Source organism: Podarcis filfolensis (genome assembly GCF_964270895.1).
Source record: "Podarcis filfolensis genome assembly, chromosome: 7".
In the NCBI taxonomy this organism is placed as follows: domain Eukaryota; kingdom Metazoa; phylum Chordata; class Lepidosauria; order Squamata; family Lacertidae; genus Podarcis; species Podarcis filfolensis.
This window is the reverse complement of record NC_139603.1, coordinates 81845400-81860695: the sequence shown is the minus strand read 5'-3', so window position 1 is coordinate 81860695 and position 15296 is coordinate 81845400. Positions and strand designations below refer to the sequence as shown.

The following is a 15296-nucleotide window of genomic DNA, read 5'->3' as shown; positions in this document are numbered from 1 at the left end:
TGCCACTGGAAATAGAGAGCAAGTGTGCTGGGTTCAGCTGCACTGGGGTCATGGCACAGGGAACTCTACTGGGCTTAAGTTACCACTTATTAACAGATAGGCAGCGACTCCAGGCCTGTCGGATCATGCAACCAATCCCTGAAGAAGGCAGTAACTTCAAGGCTGCTTGTCAACTAATAGCTGCTGGCTTCAACCCTCAGCCGATCAGCGGGGCTTCAGAGCGCTTCACCAAGACCCGAGCGGTGCTCTGAAGTCCCAACCATCTGATGCCAAGTGATTGACAAGTGGGTGGTAAGGGAGATAAAGACCTGTGCTACGCCATGCCACACAGAAGCCCTGTGCATGGAGTGAATCAATTGGCCCCTTGATATCACCACCTGCCCAATGACACGTCTAAAAAAAACCCCAAAACACCAAGGTGTTAAGATTCCATCTGCTTACACACTGTTGCCTCTCACCTTTGTTTCTTTTCCAACACTCTGTAAAGATGCCTAAATGCAAGCAGTGTGTTTTGCACCAAGTTTTATTATATGCATGAAGAATAGTCAGAGTTGCATTGCTGGATTAGATGAAAGATTCACCTAGCACTTCCTGTCTATAAACTGGCCAGCCACTTCTGTTCTTGGGAGGCTGTTTCTGCAAACTCAGCCGTCCCCTGTCCAACATTTTTCTATTCCTTGCTCTTGCCAAGAATGGCACATCAGTACAGAATGAATCTCTGTCCGAGTTTATTGCTGTTCACAGTAACTAATGAAACACAGAGCATGACTTCTAAGTTCAATTAGATAGTGAACGTTCTAAACATCAAGCCTTTTCCCTCCACCGTGTTTTATGGGAACTGTCAACCTTATGCATAAGCTTCTCTGGAAATCCATCAACAACTTAAAATTTAGAGGAGAAAGCTTGACAAGTTAGAATAGATTTGCCTTTTCAACTTGCACTTTGGGGTTCCCTTTTAAGTTTTTGACAGCTGTTGCTGAAAGGATTTCAAACAAATTCTCTGTCGTGGTAATGAAGGAGGAGCTGGAGTAAAACAGATCTCTGTGCAGGTTTTAATATGCTCGCATCATACTGAGAGTCTTCCACAGTTTGCAAACAGCTGAGAGTTAAAGAGAGAAGGGCTACCGATTTAGCTTCTAAAAAGAGGCACGGCAGATGCTTTAAATGCTGTAAACTGTTCTGCAGTCCAGACTTGTATAGCATAAAGTCAAGCAAATAAATAAATGATGTGAAATGTTAAAAGGGGCATTCGGGAAGAGAATTGCTTGCAGCACTTACAACATGCTCAGGTTTATTTAAAGTTTATTTTATGCCATCAGGATTCAAAGGCTGTTACTCCCTTGTGTTTGTTTGTTGTCCTACGAATCTAAGGTATCAATACCAATGTACATAAACCAGGAATTATACAGTTTTTAAAGCCTCCGGCTTTACTTTTGAACATATTGGGGCGAAGCTAGATGTGGTGTAGAGCATCTGTGATCGAGATCTCCTATTGTCAATTTTAAAATACTGTGAAGCTTAAAGAAGCCACAGGGAATGGGTTATGAGAAAGAGGAGGATAACCTTTTCCACAGCACCATTTGCCTAGCCTAAATTTCCCACCACATTTGGGGAGGGTAGTTTAGAAAATGTTGCGGTGGAAGGATTAAAACACCTCCTGACCTATCGCTGCTGCCCCAACTTGATTTGCCACCCATGAAAACCTACAGGAGAACTGACTCATTGATGTTCCCTTGTCACATTTAATTAACCTTTTAGACTGTCCAAAGACCTTTGAAACTGTGGACTTTAAGAGAGGCAGAATCATTCTGGTTTTGCCTTAGGTGGCGATTCTCCTTCAGGACACTTCATTCTCCCAAATTCATCCCATCAATAGAACACATTCAGGTGATTTCAAAGGTTGCCATCTGAAGACAACTGACCAAGCACACATCAAGGAAGATGCGTAAATGGAAACTCAACATAACAGTGAAACGGTATCATAAAGGCGGGTAAATCACAGCTTCAGAAACAAATAAAAGCAGCATTATAGAAACAGAAATTCAGGAATAGCAGGGTTGAATCATGACAGTCGCTACTTCATATCTGTTTTCCTCTATTTAAATGAGACAATGCATTTGTATCTGAATTGGTTGGTTTTTTGTTTCAGGGAAACAGTTCAAGTGCACAGTGTGCGATTATACTGCCGCACAAAAGCCACAGCTGCTGAGGCACATGGAGCAGCATGCTTCGTTCAAGGTAAGGAGGTTGGTGCTGACTTGGCTGCGTGAACCGCTGTGCCGCCAAGCAGTTATTGCGGGTGCAGCACATGGCAGCGGTTGAGATACTGCAGCAAACTATGCCCAAGGTTAGAGGTTCCAGATTTAGATGTCCCTGCATGGGAAGCTGGAGCCAGAGATATCCTTATAACTTCTATCTTCTGCCCCCTCCCAGGGGCCAAGTTTGGCAGGTGGGGTTGCCCACCTCCAAATCAGCTGGCATCGTGATGACATCTGGTGACCCGTTTTTGCCTACACAGGTTGCAGTTAAACCATACTGGCACAGGCATGTCTAGAACTGTGTGGGGTGCTTTAAAGCCCTGATATTCCGCTGATTGTCTATTTCTCCTGATTTGATAGATATCTCTTCTGTACACTTCCCCCCCCTGCCCCTTAAAGTTTTGTTTCACTTTCCTGCCCTTAAGCCTCGATCCCTGGGCTGAACTTCGACCCTCCTGTAGCTTTCAAAGCTGTGGCTCAAAACAACCTGTGCATTGGGGATATTAAAACAAAAGGCCTGCTGTTTTACAACAGAAACAAACCCCCAAAGGCTAAGCAGCTACATTCTAGATGATGATTATGGTTATGCATTTTATCATTGATTATTAGGATGTATTTTAGCCCTCTTCAGGCATTCAAAAGAACAAATCTTTTGTGATGTGTTAATGTATCTAGGATTGCATATTTATGCAATTAACTCTCTCCATGCTTGCATTTTTGGGATTCGTCTTTCCCTCCGATATTTACAGAAAGAATTCTAGCTAGCTACAGTTACCATATAACATGATACCATCTGTATTTTATTGGTTTTTGTGGACGTCAGCAAGGATAAGGTAATTATTTTCTTTTCAGTAATTCTGCCTCTTGCTCTCAAGATATTAGACCAATATATTTCAGCGAATAAACATGTCCACCTTAAACAGAAACATGCTGGCATTTCATGTATGCATCCCAGAATAGAAGATGATAAAACACGGCCATTTTGTATAGTTTCTGAGGCAGATATTCCATCTGGTCACCATTCTGGCATATGTTTAAAAAGATGCAAATGAAGAATGCCTGGCCAGAAATTTTATGAACAAGGCAAATTCTGAAGTCATTTGAACCAATTATCAGCCCCGAACTATTTAAGTGGCTGGGACATAATGTACCGCAGTGGCTGATGCAAGGCTGAGAGTGGAGGATTGTGTTAGGCTGAGTAAGAGAGGCTTCTCGATAAAACAATAGAAAATACGTTTCCAAGTACAATTCAAAATGTTGGTGCTAATCTTTAAAGCCCTAAACGGCCTCAGCCCAATATACCTGAAGGAGCGTCTCCACCCCCATCGTTCTGCTCCAACTCCGAGGGCCTTCTGGCAGTTCCCAACTGCGAGAAACTACAGGGAACCAGGCAGAGGGCCTTCTTGGTAATGGCTCCTGCCTTGTGGAATGCCCTCCCACCAGATGTCAAAGAAATAAGCAACTATCTGACTTCTAGAAGACATCTGAAAGCAGCCCTGTTTAGGGAAGTTTTTATCGTGTTTTTAATGTTTGTGTTTTTAATGTTCTGTTGGGAGCTGCCCAGAGTAGCTGGAGAAACCCAACCAGATGGGCGGGGTATAAATTAGTAGTAGTAGTAGGCTGAATGGTGCGCACATATAAATGGCACTAGCCTATCAACACCCTCCAGGCCTGTCTCTCAAGCCCTTGAGACTCTCCCCAAGCCACAGCCCTCACTACCCCTCCTGCAGGTCGCCCTCAAGTGCTTTGGTCTGCTAGAATGGGTCCTTGGCCACATACACAGCACCCTTCTAAAAAGCAGCATTGTACCAACCATGTCTTCCCCAAAAGAATCCTGGGAACTGTAGTTTGTCAGGGTTGCCGAGATTTGCTGAGAAACCCCTATTCCCCTCGCAGACACACAACACTCAGAGTTTCCCAGAAAGAAGAACTGGTTGTCAAGCAGCTCTTGCAGCTGTAGCTCCAGGAGGAAGATGGGGGGGGGGTCGGGTCTCTTTGCAACCCTCAGCACCCTTAAACTACAGCTCCCAGAATTCCTTGCAGGGAGGGGAGCAATGACTGTTAAAGTGGTATGGTAGTGATTTCAATGTATGTTGCTGCTGCGGCTCTGTGGTAGTGCTTTTGCTTGTCTGCAGAAAGCTCTTACTTTAGTGTGAATGGAACATAGCCTACAGTTCAGAGAGTCAAATATATTTCTTTGCCTATTTGGCATCTGTCCTCAGCAGTCACTGCATGGTGTAGGAAAGGGTTCCAAAGCCCTCTTTTTAAAATATGGCCTTGAGCTATCAGAAGTGATAAATTGAACAACAGTGATTAAAATGTATGCGTGGGCTTTGTGACACCAAGCAGGTACTTAACAATCTCTCACTTTGTTCCGCGTGTGGTCTCTCCATGACCTTCTTTGCATTTCTGTATTTATTTATGTGTTCACTACATCTATGTTCCTTTTCTCTTTTTACCAGCATCCTCAACGTCCTTAAAAATGCAATATTATAAATAATAAATGCATGCTTATATATTTTTTTAAAAATTGCATGAAACCCTCCCGCTTAACTTTGCTTCAAGTATGATCGAGAAGCCTACCCTTCAGAATGACAGTTGTTTTACATTTCTCGGCAAATAGAATTTGGTCCCTTTTGAAGAATGTTCAGAGGGAAATGAATAACAAATGGTCAAATGGTACAGAAAGATAAAGAGGATCGATGGGTTCCTACAACAGTCATTAAGGCAGTCTTATGCGCTTTCACGTGGAAGTAAGGCTCATTAAACTCAGTTGGGACTTGCTTTCAACTTACCATACATAGTAAACCACGTATAGGCAAACTCGTCCCTCCAGATGTTTTGAGACTACAATTCCCATCATCCCTGACCACTTGTCCTGTTAGCTAGGGATGATGGGACTTGTAGTCCCAAAACATCTGCAGGGCCGAGTTTGCCTATGCCTGTAGTAAAGAAATGGAAGCGAAGCAGATGCAAAAGAGTTGATTTTTTAAGATTCGCTAGTGGGGGGTGGGAGCAGTTCAAGTTGGCACTCAACCTACTTAGGCTGTCTAGCTAGATAGAATACAGAGAAACTTCCCATGAGGAAGATGGATGAAGGAAGATGGACAGGGTACCAGTTTTGTTAAATGCTGCATTGATCATATTGAGCGGAGGCACCTTAGCCTGCTTAGAGCCTGTTGGGAAGCTACACGTTGATTTTTGGCTTGGTGCCACCACTTGTGCTATGTCTCCATAATCCATTCTCTGCCTGTACATTTCTGAACAGAGCTACTCACCAACCAGGGAAGGGTTGCAGATGCAGCAGCTTCCAAACAGAAGTCAATCACAGAGAGTCAGTCGAGTCACCAACCAGATCCAGAGATAAGACCAGGAAACAGTCCAAGGTCAACATCACAGGGGAGTTCAACCAAGGCAACTTCTGCCACCAGGGACTAGAAGCTATAGAGCTGTGTTGTTTCTCACCAGTGGAAGACGTACAAGGGAGGTCTTAAATACTCAGGCCTCCTAAACCACATCCAAACCACAGCTGTTGGCAATGAGCAGGGACCACTTACTCACGAGTAGACCACCAACACTGAGCATACTGAGCCATCGCTCTTTGGCCCTAAAAGTGTTTGGTTCCAGTGCTATTGAGGGCTTAGGGCTGCTTCACCTTCTCCTTGTGGTTCCAGAAGTTCATTATTGGGTATCAACCCAGAGGTCCCCTCAAGGGAATTCTCAGCATTGGATTCAAGGAGCCCTGCCAGCTCCTCAAGGTCCCCAACATTTAGGTCAGGGCTAGACATGCCAGTTACCTTGGTATCTCAAGGTTCTCCGAATGCTGGGTTCGCCTCCCAGTAACTTTGCAAGGTAATTTGCACTGTAAAAGGTGTCTAAAGCTACCTTGAAAGCTTCTTACAGATAAACATCAAACAGATAAACAACTGCACATCTTTCCAAAGACATCTGGAGGCAGCCCTGTATCAGGAAGTTTTTAATATTTGACAGTTTTGCTGTACTTTTATTATGCTGGAAGTTGCCCAGAGTGGCTGGGGCAACCCAGTTATATGGGCAGGGTATAAGTAATATGTTGTTGTTATCATCAACTCATTCAGGCAGAACATCCCACATCCAAAACCAAAGCTGTATCACACCGTAACATTGCAAGTGGCTCTGTGAATTGTTGTTGCTAAGGCATCTAAGCTGGAATACAAAATCGGTCCAAAGATATTTTTTTTATGACCTTTAGACCATTTAAAGGTCAAAGCAGTTTTTATTGTTAAATAGCCAAGCAGGCAACTATGATATTTCAATAATAGGCAGTATTGTGACTGTAAGAAATAGCCTTTTGAAGATATTGATAGTTCCTTCCCACACACATTTTGCAGGATACACACTGAAAGACAGATTTTATTGTTGCAGTGTTCTTATTTCTCAGTCTTTTAACCCTTTTGTGCATGTGAAAACTCCACAGAGCCAACTATATTTTTCTGATAGGACTTCTGAGTCCTGACCACATGCACAAGGAGCTGTTTTCTGATGTGGCCTCGTAAAGAGAAGCGACTGAAACTCCTTCCTTACGCCAATTACCTTTCAGCCTCAATTCCCCATTGTTAAAATGGGAATATGAACAACTGCTTCTCAGCATTGTTGTGCACCCGAAACATGTTTCAGGAATGTTAATGCCTTGTTATGTTCAATATTCTAGTCAGGAAACCTATTTACATGGATTTATTTGAGGTCTCTAAAGGAAACTTTGTAGGACATCTGTACTGATTGATTTTTGTGAAGTGATTAATTTTTTGCGAAGCACACGATGCGATTCTAACTGGACTAGCTCTGGAGACTGAGTGCCTCTGTTTGGTCAGGGAAAAATAGTATTTCTGAGCTTTCATAGTTCCCAGACAATGATATTTTTTTTTGCAGTGGAAACCAGTATACTGATCGGTAAATAGACCATATTGCATTCTTCTCTTCCCATTGTTGCTGACTTCTCCTCAGCATTGCTAGGAAAGTCACTGAAATAGGGCAGACCGAGTCTGGAGAAGAAAGTCTTGAAAACAAGAAACTGTACAAAAATAGTGTATAATTGGAGGAGACAGGAAGAGAGAGGTCTCTCGTCTTCCTTACTTCAGGCCTTGTTCATCGCAGGGAGACAGTCAACCAAACATACAGAGGAAATGTTCCACCAGCCAATTAGAGGACATGCTACCTCAGTGAAGATCGCACCACTGCTCTAGGGAGGGCCAGAGAAGATGCAGCCGGGGCAGCCATGTTTGTTTGCTCATTTGCCTGTCCCAGTCACATGCAAAACAGGGGTGGAGGGTGTTTGTCTTACATTTTTTCATCATGAGGGACGTGGATGTAGGGAGTAGAAAGCCTGAATGCTGAGCAGATGCTCTGTCCTTGCGCCACACTCTTCTTGTGCACGAGGCTGAGGAATCCCACTGAATGTCCACTTGGGATAATTGCAATTTATATGTGCAGAGTTGTGCACAGCCTTTGCATGTTCTTCCCCCACATCAATTTCTTTTGCTAGTCATTTCTGAATGAGGCATCAGCTCTGTGTTCCTCCTGTCTGCCTGGAGAAGCATGTCACTAAATTAGTACAGGGCATTAATTTTAATGCAGTGTAATTTATTGAGTAGCTGAAAATTCTGCAGTTGTGGATGGTTTTTTTGGTGTGTGTTTTTTTTGCAACTTCAGAGTGAGTGATGCTACCTTGCTTTGCCAATCCATCTTTTTATGGAGGAGACCAGGACTCAGCAGCCACGACACATAAATACTTCGCGGAGCTGTTTGGTGCCAATGAATTTCTGCTTTATTGTGAAACTTTGCAAGGCATAAAAATGTAATACAGTTGGAGATATGGCATTGCTAAGGCATTGGCTTGCATGTGTTGCTCTAGAAGCGTTACCTAATGGAACAAATTAGCTTGCTAACGTACGTATTGAGATAGATTTGAATCTTGCTGTTTCTTAAGCCAGAAGCGTAGGTCTTCTGTAAAGTCCTGAAGACAGGAAACAGATACGGCTAATTCATTTCCTTTCTCCTTCTGCAGCCTTTCCGGTGTGCACACTGCCATTATTCCTGCAACATATCTGGTTCTCTGAAGAGACATTACAACAGGAAGCATCCCAACGAAGAGTATGTTAATGCTGGCTCTGGAGAGCTTGCCGCCGAAGCCCTTCTCCAGCAAGGTGACCTGTCTTATTTTGAAACCGTCGCACAAAAATTACACCTTTGTATTAAGACACAATTAAATTTCTTTTGCAGAGAGTATGCTGTGGCAGGCTTAGCTTTTCAGTGGTGGACAGTGATGGGATTTTGTGTGTGTGTGTGTGTGTTTGTGTGTGTGTGTGTGTGTGTGTGTGTGTGTGTGTGTGAGAGGCACTGTCATCACTTCCCTGAAAGAAAAAACCTGTAGCAAACCTTGTGTGCGAATTGAAAATCCACATGAATGAAAGCTGGAGGGAAGCCAACATCCTCCTGTGGATCAGCCCAGGTTTAAATTCCTACAGAACGCGTTCTTGGCTCTTTCTTAATGGGAATGATGCCATAGGCACTTTTAAAGAAAGAAAGCTGTTGCTGTATTTGAGAAAAGGTTATTTTTTCCCCAGTTACACGCTGCTTTTTTTTTTACATTTTAAAAACTGGCTGTGCAGCTGTGATCAGAGTTGGCATCTCCAATCCTGAATGTATTTACCTGGGGTTGTATTCAGTTGTGTTCCTCCTTGTCCATCAGTCTCTGGCTCAGCAGAAGGCATCTGTTATTATAGAATGGGGGGGGGAGGCCATTTTCGCTGATTCTCCCTTCCCTCTGCAGCTCTCCTCCCTCACCCGCCCTTCACCAGCTCAAGAGAGGCAGGGGACATTTTGGAACAGTACAGCGGACAGCAGGAGAAAGGGGAGATCTGCAAAAATCAGTCTGCACCCCACTTTTCATCTCGCATAAGAATCCCCTGGATTCAGTAGCTCTCTGTCCACAGATGTACATGGTAGGACACACCCCATGGAACTCCTGTTGGTTTCTGCGGAAACAGCTTCACAGGATGACATCTTTGATTTGAGGAACTGCATCTCATGGAGCAAGCAAACCTAACGTTCTGCTCATTGCTTCAGGATATTCTTCTCACTGCGGGGAACGGGAAGCTGACCTAGAGATGAGCCTTTGGCCCGATTCAGCAGGCCATCTTCTTACATTCTTAACCTAGCTAGTTCTTCTCTGGGTCACTTGTGAAACCGCCCTGTGGGTCAAATCCTCCTTGGTTAAACGCTTAGCGCTCCTCCCGCAAAGCATTCTTCTCTTGTACTTGCTTCCTGCATACATTTCTCAGTTCCACTGCATCAGCTCAGCTCACTTCCAAATAACTAGCTGAGCATGAGAGTAGGTGCCTGAGCATTTTTCAATCCTTCCTGCTATATGAGTTTTTGTTGTTTTGATATTCACTAGAGCCTGGGAAGATAAAAGAGGAAGCAGGGAGGGAGAGGAATTCAAGAGGACTCTTTTCACTACTCCGGGCCCTATCTAATTAAAAACGGGTTTTGCCGAACAACATAGTATCTGGATGCAACTGCAAGAGATGTGCACGCTGCACTCTTAAGGGACATTTTGCTGCTGCGCAGTTGGAAATCTGATAGCCCAGTCCAGTAGCTTCTTAAGTATGAAATGTATTCAAGGATTCAGGACATTGAAAAGCATGTAACGCTACTGCAAGTGGGGAATTAAAATTGATTGCCTTTTGTTGGGAGATGCCGAGCTGTTTGTGGAAGTTGACTCCCTTGTTTTATTTTTGATGGTTTCCAAGTGTTTATCCCCATATTGAACGAAAAAATGCAGAACTTTCCCCCTCCTTAAAAAGCATCTTGCAGGGATTTCAAAATTCGCTTTTTTTTTTTTACAGTAGAATAGATGCCAGACTAACACAGCCGCTCTAGATAATGAATAAAACATCATTCTCCCAAGCGTGACATTTCTAAAAAGCATTTCCAAATTATTCTTTTCTTCTTTCTTAGCTGTTTAAAAAAAAAATGTCTGCAAAGAATTCACATTTATCGGAAGTGCTAACCCATGTTCCAACAACACAGAAACAGTGACACGAGCCAAATGCATTCAGAATAAATGCTGTCTGCCCTCCCCCTTCCACTGTTGCAGATATGGGAACTGGAGGACAAAAGCGGGGGTCGGCAACCTAAGGCCCATGGACCGGAAGCAGCCCATAGAGGCCGTTTAACTGGTCCACGAGCCGCCCCTGAACCCAGCCACCCGCTCGGCAAATCCCCCCACACTGCACTAAACCAGCGCTGTACAGGGACTCTCTTCTGTGTTTCCAGAAATTGCTTCTGCTCATGCCCAGACGCCGGAAAACGCTTCTGCACAGGCATGATTTTCGGCATCTGGGCATGCACAGAAGCGATTTCCGGCCCTGCAGATGTGCACAGACAGGATTTCCGGCATTGCACTGCGCCGTACCTGCCCACACAGGATCTCCATCGGAGTGCTCCTGCCCATGCCCAGTAAGCCTTGCCAAACGCTGGACAAAAGCATCACAATGAGTGCACCCAGATGTTAGTTTCTTTGAGTCCTCCAAACTGCAGTGAAGATTGAGGTATGCGGTACCTTAGAAACAAATGCATTTGTTGCAGCATGGACTTTGAAGGGGGGCTGTACATCCATTGAAAAGTACATGCATTGCATTCCAATGGCCCCAGATCCAGTTCCGGTTATCTGCTGCCTGAAACCTCGAGAGCCGCTGTCTGTCATTGTAGACAGTACTGAGCTAATGGACTGATGGTCCGGCCTGGAATAAGGCTGCTTCCTATCTCTGTTGGCATGTGAATCATCAGGTGCGTGGGCAGCCATGTTTGTTTTTCGATGGACAAATGTATTTGTGCAACAGCAGCCAAGAATGCAAGTACAGTGGTACCTCTGGTTACGTACTTAATTCTTTCTGGAGGTCTGTTCTTAACCTGAAGCACCACTTTTGCTAATGGGGCCTCCCGCTGCTTGCGCGCTGCCGCCACTCGATTTCTGTTCTCATCCTGAAGCAAAGTTCTTAACCTGAAGCACTATTTCTGGGTTAGCGGAGTCTGTAACCTGAAGCGTATGTAACCTGAAGCGTCTGTGACCCGAAGTACCACTGTATAGAAACAGGGCAAGCCATACATTTGATGGAATGGGGAGCACTTTCCACTTCACGAACCTTCACAACTTTGCATTAGGAAATGGGGGGGGGGCCTCTGCACAGGAAGCCAGGAACGTATCTATGCACGCTGGGTTTACAGTTTCCCCCCTATGATACACAGATGTGTATCTAGTAGCCAGATTAACTTGTTTTAGAAGTTAAAGAGAAAGGAAATGTCAGGAGCTGGAGGCAAGCACAGATCAGCAATCAAAAGGGGGGGGGACCCCTCGGTGTTAGTGCAGTTAAATCTTTATTGTTGTTGTTTAGTCGTGTCCGACTCTTCGTGACCCCATGGACCAGAGCACGCCAGGCACTCCTGTCTTCCCCTGCCTCCCGCAGTTTGGTCAAACTTCGAGAACATCTCGTCCTCTGTCATCCCCTTCACCTTGTGCTCTCCATCTTTCCCAACATCAGGGTCTTTTCCAGGGAGTCTTCTCTTCTCATGAGGTGGCCAAAGTACTGGAGCCTCAGCTTCACGATCTGTCCTTCCAGTGAGCACTCAGGGCTGATTTCCTTCAGAATGGAGAGGTTTGATCTTCTTGCAGTCCATGGGACTCTCAAGAGTCTTCTCCAGCACCAGAATTCAAAAGCATCAATTCTTCGGCGATCAGCCTTCGTTATGGTCCAGCTCTCACTTCCATAAATCTTTATGCAAGAAACCAAAACAGCGCAGGCCTAGTGATCCCAGCAACCTCTCCCTAGTTGGTCTTGCTCCAAGAAGGCATTTGCACGGACTGAAGGCCTCCGCTTTCCCACCTCTTCCCAAGTCTCCTCCTCTCCCAGGTATTTCCCAAGCAGTCGTGAATTGCGTCTGTGCACAACTTGCCTCTGCTCTGCCCTCCTCACTTCTATGCACAGTCTATGAGACCAGGGGAGAGGTAGCTGGTCCCGGCAGGAGGGGGAGACTCCCTTACTTCTTCAGCAGCCTGCCTCTCTGTCTCCGGGCCTCCCTCCCAGCCTCCACTTCTGCCTCTGAGTCTGAATCGCCCTCTGCCACAGCCTCTTCCTGCTCACCAAACCCTGTCACCTCTTCTGTTTGCGACCCTTCCTCCTCCCAGACCGCTCCCTCTGACCACTCATCGCCATTCCACCACCGACCCCCCTGACTCTGAATCTTCTTCCCCTGGAGATTCCCTTGGGGGTTCCCCAGCTGGTAGCCCCCCCCCCTGCACCCAGCCACTCCATGACAGGAGCCCACTATAATAGTAGATAAAATCAACTAACAACAGGGCCTGGGCATCTCGGCTATCTCTAAAATACCCTTCAAAGCCAGCCAACCACATGGCCTCCCTGTCACCAAAAAGAAGGTACTGTGGCCAGAATATAGGTTGCAAACCTCAGGCAGATTTGCCCAGTGAAGCTAAACCTATTAATTATTTTGTTGCTTAAACTTTCCTGCATTTTTAAAAGGCAAACGGTAAGGATCTGGAGCTGTAACCATTGATAAGGAAATAGCCCAGGGCATGCAGTTGCATGTAGAGTTCTAGTAAGAAAAGTACTTAATGGAAGTGTTTTCCACTAAGTTTCCCTATGGGTGTCCTGATGCTGTAGCTTAAACTCAAGGACTGAAAGAAGCCAAAGGAGGTTCGCCGTGGGAAACTGCAGATAGGAAGCCTTCTAAAACGAGCGTTTTCCCATACTATCAGTAGCACACAGATCCTCAGGGGTTTTCTGGCTGCTTGTTATCTGTGACTTCTTTTCATTTTGTGACCCATTATTAATGCAATATAGAAACTAAATGTCACTTCCAAGCGACCAGTTAGTGCATTAATAGTGTGTGTGTGTGTGTGTGTGTGTGTGTGTGTGTGTGTCCATCCAGGGGGATGGTGGGGAGGTCAACAGTGGAATTGCTGCTTTGGCATTTTTCAGAAATACGAAATACTCCAATATGATTTGACTACATGCACAGGTGTCAAAAGCAGATAAGGTATGTCATTCAGTGACCTTTCCCCCTCTCTGTATTGGCAAAGTATTTAATGAATTGGATGGAAATTAATTTTCTTTAGCTGCGGTGTCAATTAGCTGTCGCACAGTTTTCTGCTACTGGCTCAACTGCATGCTTCCATTTGTTGTTCCTTAATTAAAGTCGCAGTGACAAAGGTGCCCATTTTAATTAGCAGGGTGTTATTGTTACAGTAATTTTAATTTAAAAGAAATAGAGGAAGGTCTTGCGTCTAATTGAGTTTTTATTAAGAGGGTGATACGAAATGAATATTTCATTTCAGATTTGGTAACTGATGGTATCTTTCTCCTATCCTGTGCCAAAGGTACTTACTAGGGAGCCGTGCAATGTTGCATATTAAAAACATTTGACAGAGAAGCTATTCCAGTTTAGCATAAAATCAAGCAGCCTTCATTGTCTAAAGCGGTTAAAGATAATAATAGGCAGGACTTAGGAAATCCTTGAAGACTAATAAATGTCAGCAAATGAACCTCACTTTAATGAGGTTTTATGAAATGAAATAGAGGAAATTATTCCATTCCACCGCGTTGATGAAGTCCCATCTTGAAAGAGTTTGGCTTGGAGGCGGAAAACGTTTGGCGCAAAGACATTTCTGCAACTGATAAACAATGTGCCAGTGGCAAATTCTCCAACATACCGCTGCGAGATTAGGGTGGCTTGCCACTGCACGAAAGCATGTGGAGTTGGGATGTAGAGACACCATTTATATTTGCGATAGTTATTTAGTTCACTCATAGACTGCCCTTCATCCAATCAGGATCACAGGAAAGATCACAAGACGTGTCATGGCAGCTCCCACATGCTGAGCCAATTCCACAGTGAGCCAGCGGATGTATCACTGGTGTGATTATTAGACCTTAACAGTGGGGGACAGGATAGCAGAGAAACAGAAAAGGCTCTTATTTCTGATATCTCTTTTTCAGTTTTGAGTCTTTTTCGGTATGTTTCTTTCCCCCTCACCCCATGCCCAGGGTCCTACAAAACAGCTCTGGAACTGTTTCCCAGGTTTTTCACCATAATAATAATAATAATAATAATAATAATAATAATAATAATAATAAATATTATTTATATCCTGCCCTCCCCAGCCGAAGCCAGGCTCAGGGTGGCTAACAACAATAAAATAGTACAACATAAAATAGTACACCTTCATTGTTGATCAGTGCTTGCTTCAAATGACCATTTCACTATGCTGTTCCAGTACGATACCATAAGATTTTGTGGTTTATTTATTTAAAAAGGAGAGATGCCTTAGAATAGGGATGAATGGATCAGTGGCCACTTCTGCATTTCTTTTTTCTTTTTAAAATCTGCATAATAATCAAATGCCCATTTCTAAATGTAATTAATCCTAAAATACACATCGTATGGACATTTCAAGATATATAGTTAAAAAAAAACACTTCATTGCAAAATCAGAAAAAAATGCAAAGTCTGAATGGTTACTGTGCCCTCAATCACTGTAAGTTGAGACAATTGGGTCAGGTGTGTCCGTGTCAGAATTCACAAATAAGGAATTCCTCAAGCATCCATAACTCAGGGCTATGTTTTGTTCTGCTGCTCAGTGCAAAGTAACATTTCCCACCATGCTGTGCATCCTCCCACCGTGAGATTTCAGAGCAAGATTTCAGGGCTTCTTCTGAATCAGGAAAAAAATAAATCAAGAAGCAATTTATTTATTTTTTAATATGTCCAAATTGCCAGAGATTTTGAGCACGGAAATAGGAAATAGATTAAAAACAGATTCTTAACTGTGTGTAGTAGATTCATTTTGTGTGTTTCTAGTTAAAAATTAGCAAAACAATTTGTGTGTGTGTGCGCGCATGCAGAATTCACCTGAAATACTCTGCTGCCAGAAAACAAAAAAACCAAAAGTATTTTCAGCATCAGTAGTAAAAACATAGTAGT

General features: G+C 44.1%; 1 protein-coding gene across 2 annotated transcripts in view; it reads left to right on the top strand.

Annotated features, from left to right (window-relative positions):
- The window catches only part of ZFAT (zinc finger and AT-hook domain containing), a 668318-nt gene that overhangs the window by 51182 nt on the left and 601840 nt on the right, over positions 1-15296 (top strand). For both annotated transcript variants that reach the window (XR_014549936.1, XM_083621866.1), the window contains exons 11-12: positions 2150-2238; positions 8302-8440. Coding sequence is in view for 1 of the 2 variants with exons in the window: in XM_083621866.1 (XP_083477992.1) it covers positions 2150-2238; positions 8302-8440 (228 nt within the window). In the remaining variant the exon portion in view is untranslated. The remainder of the gene's footprint in view (positions 1-2149; positions 2239-8301; positions 8441-15296) is intronic.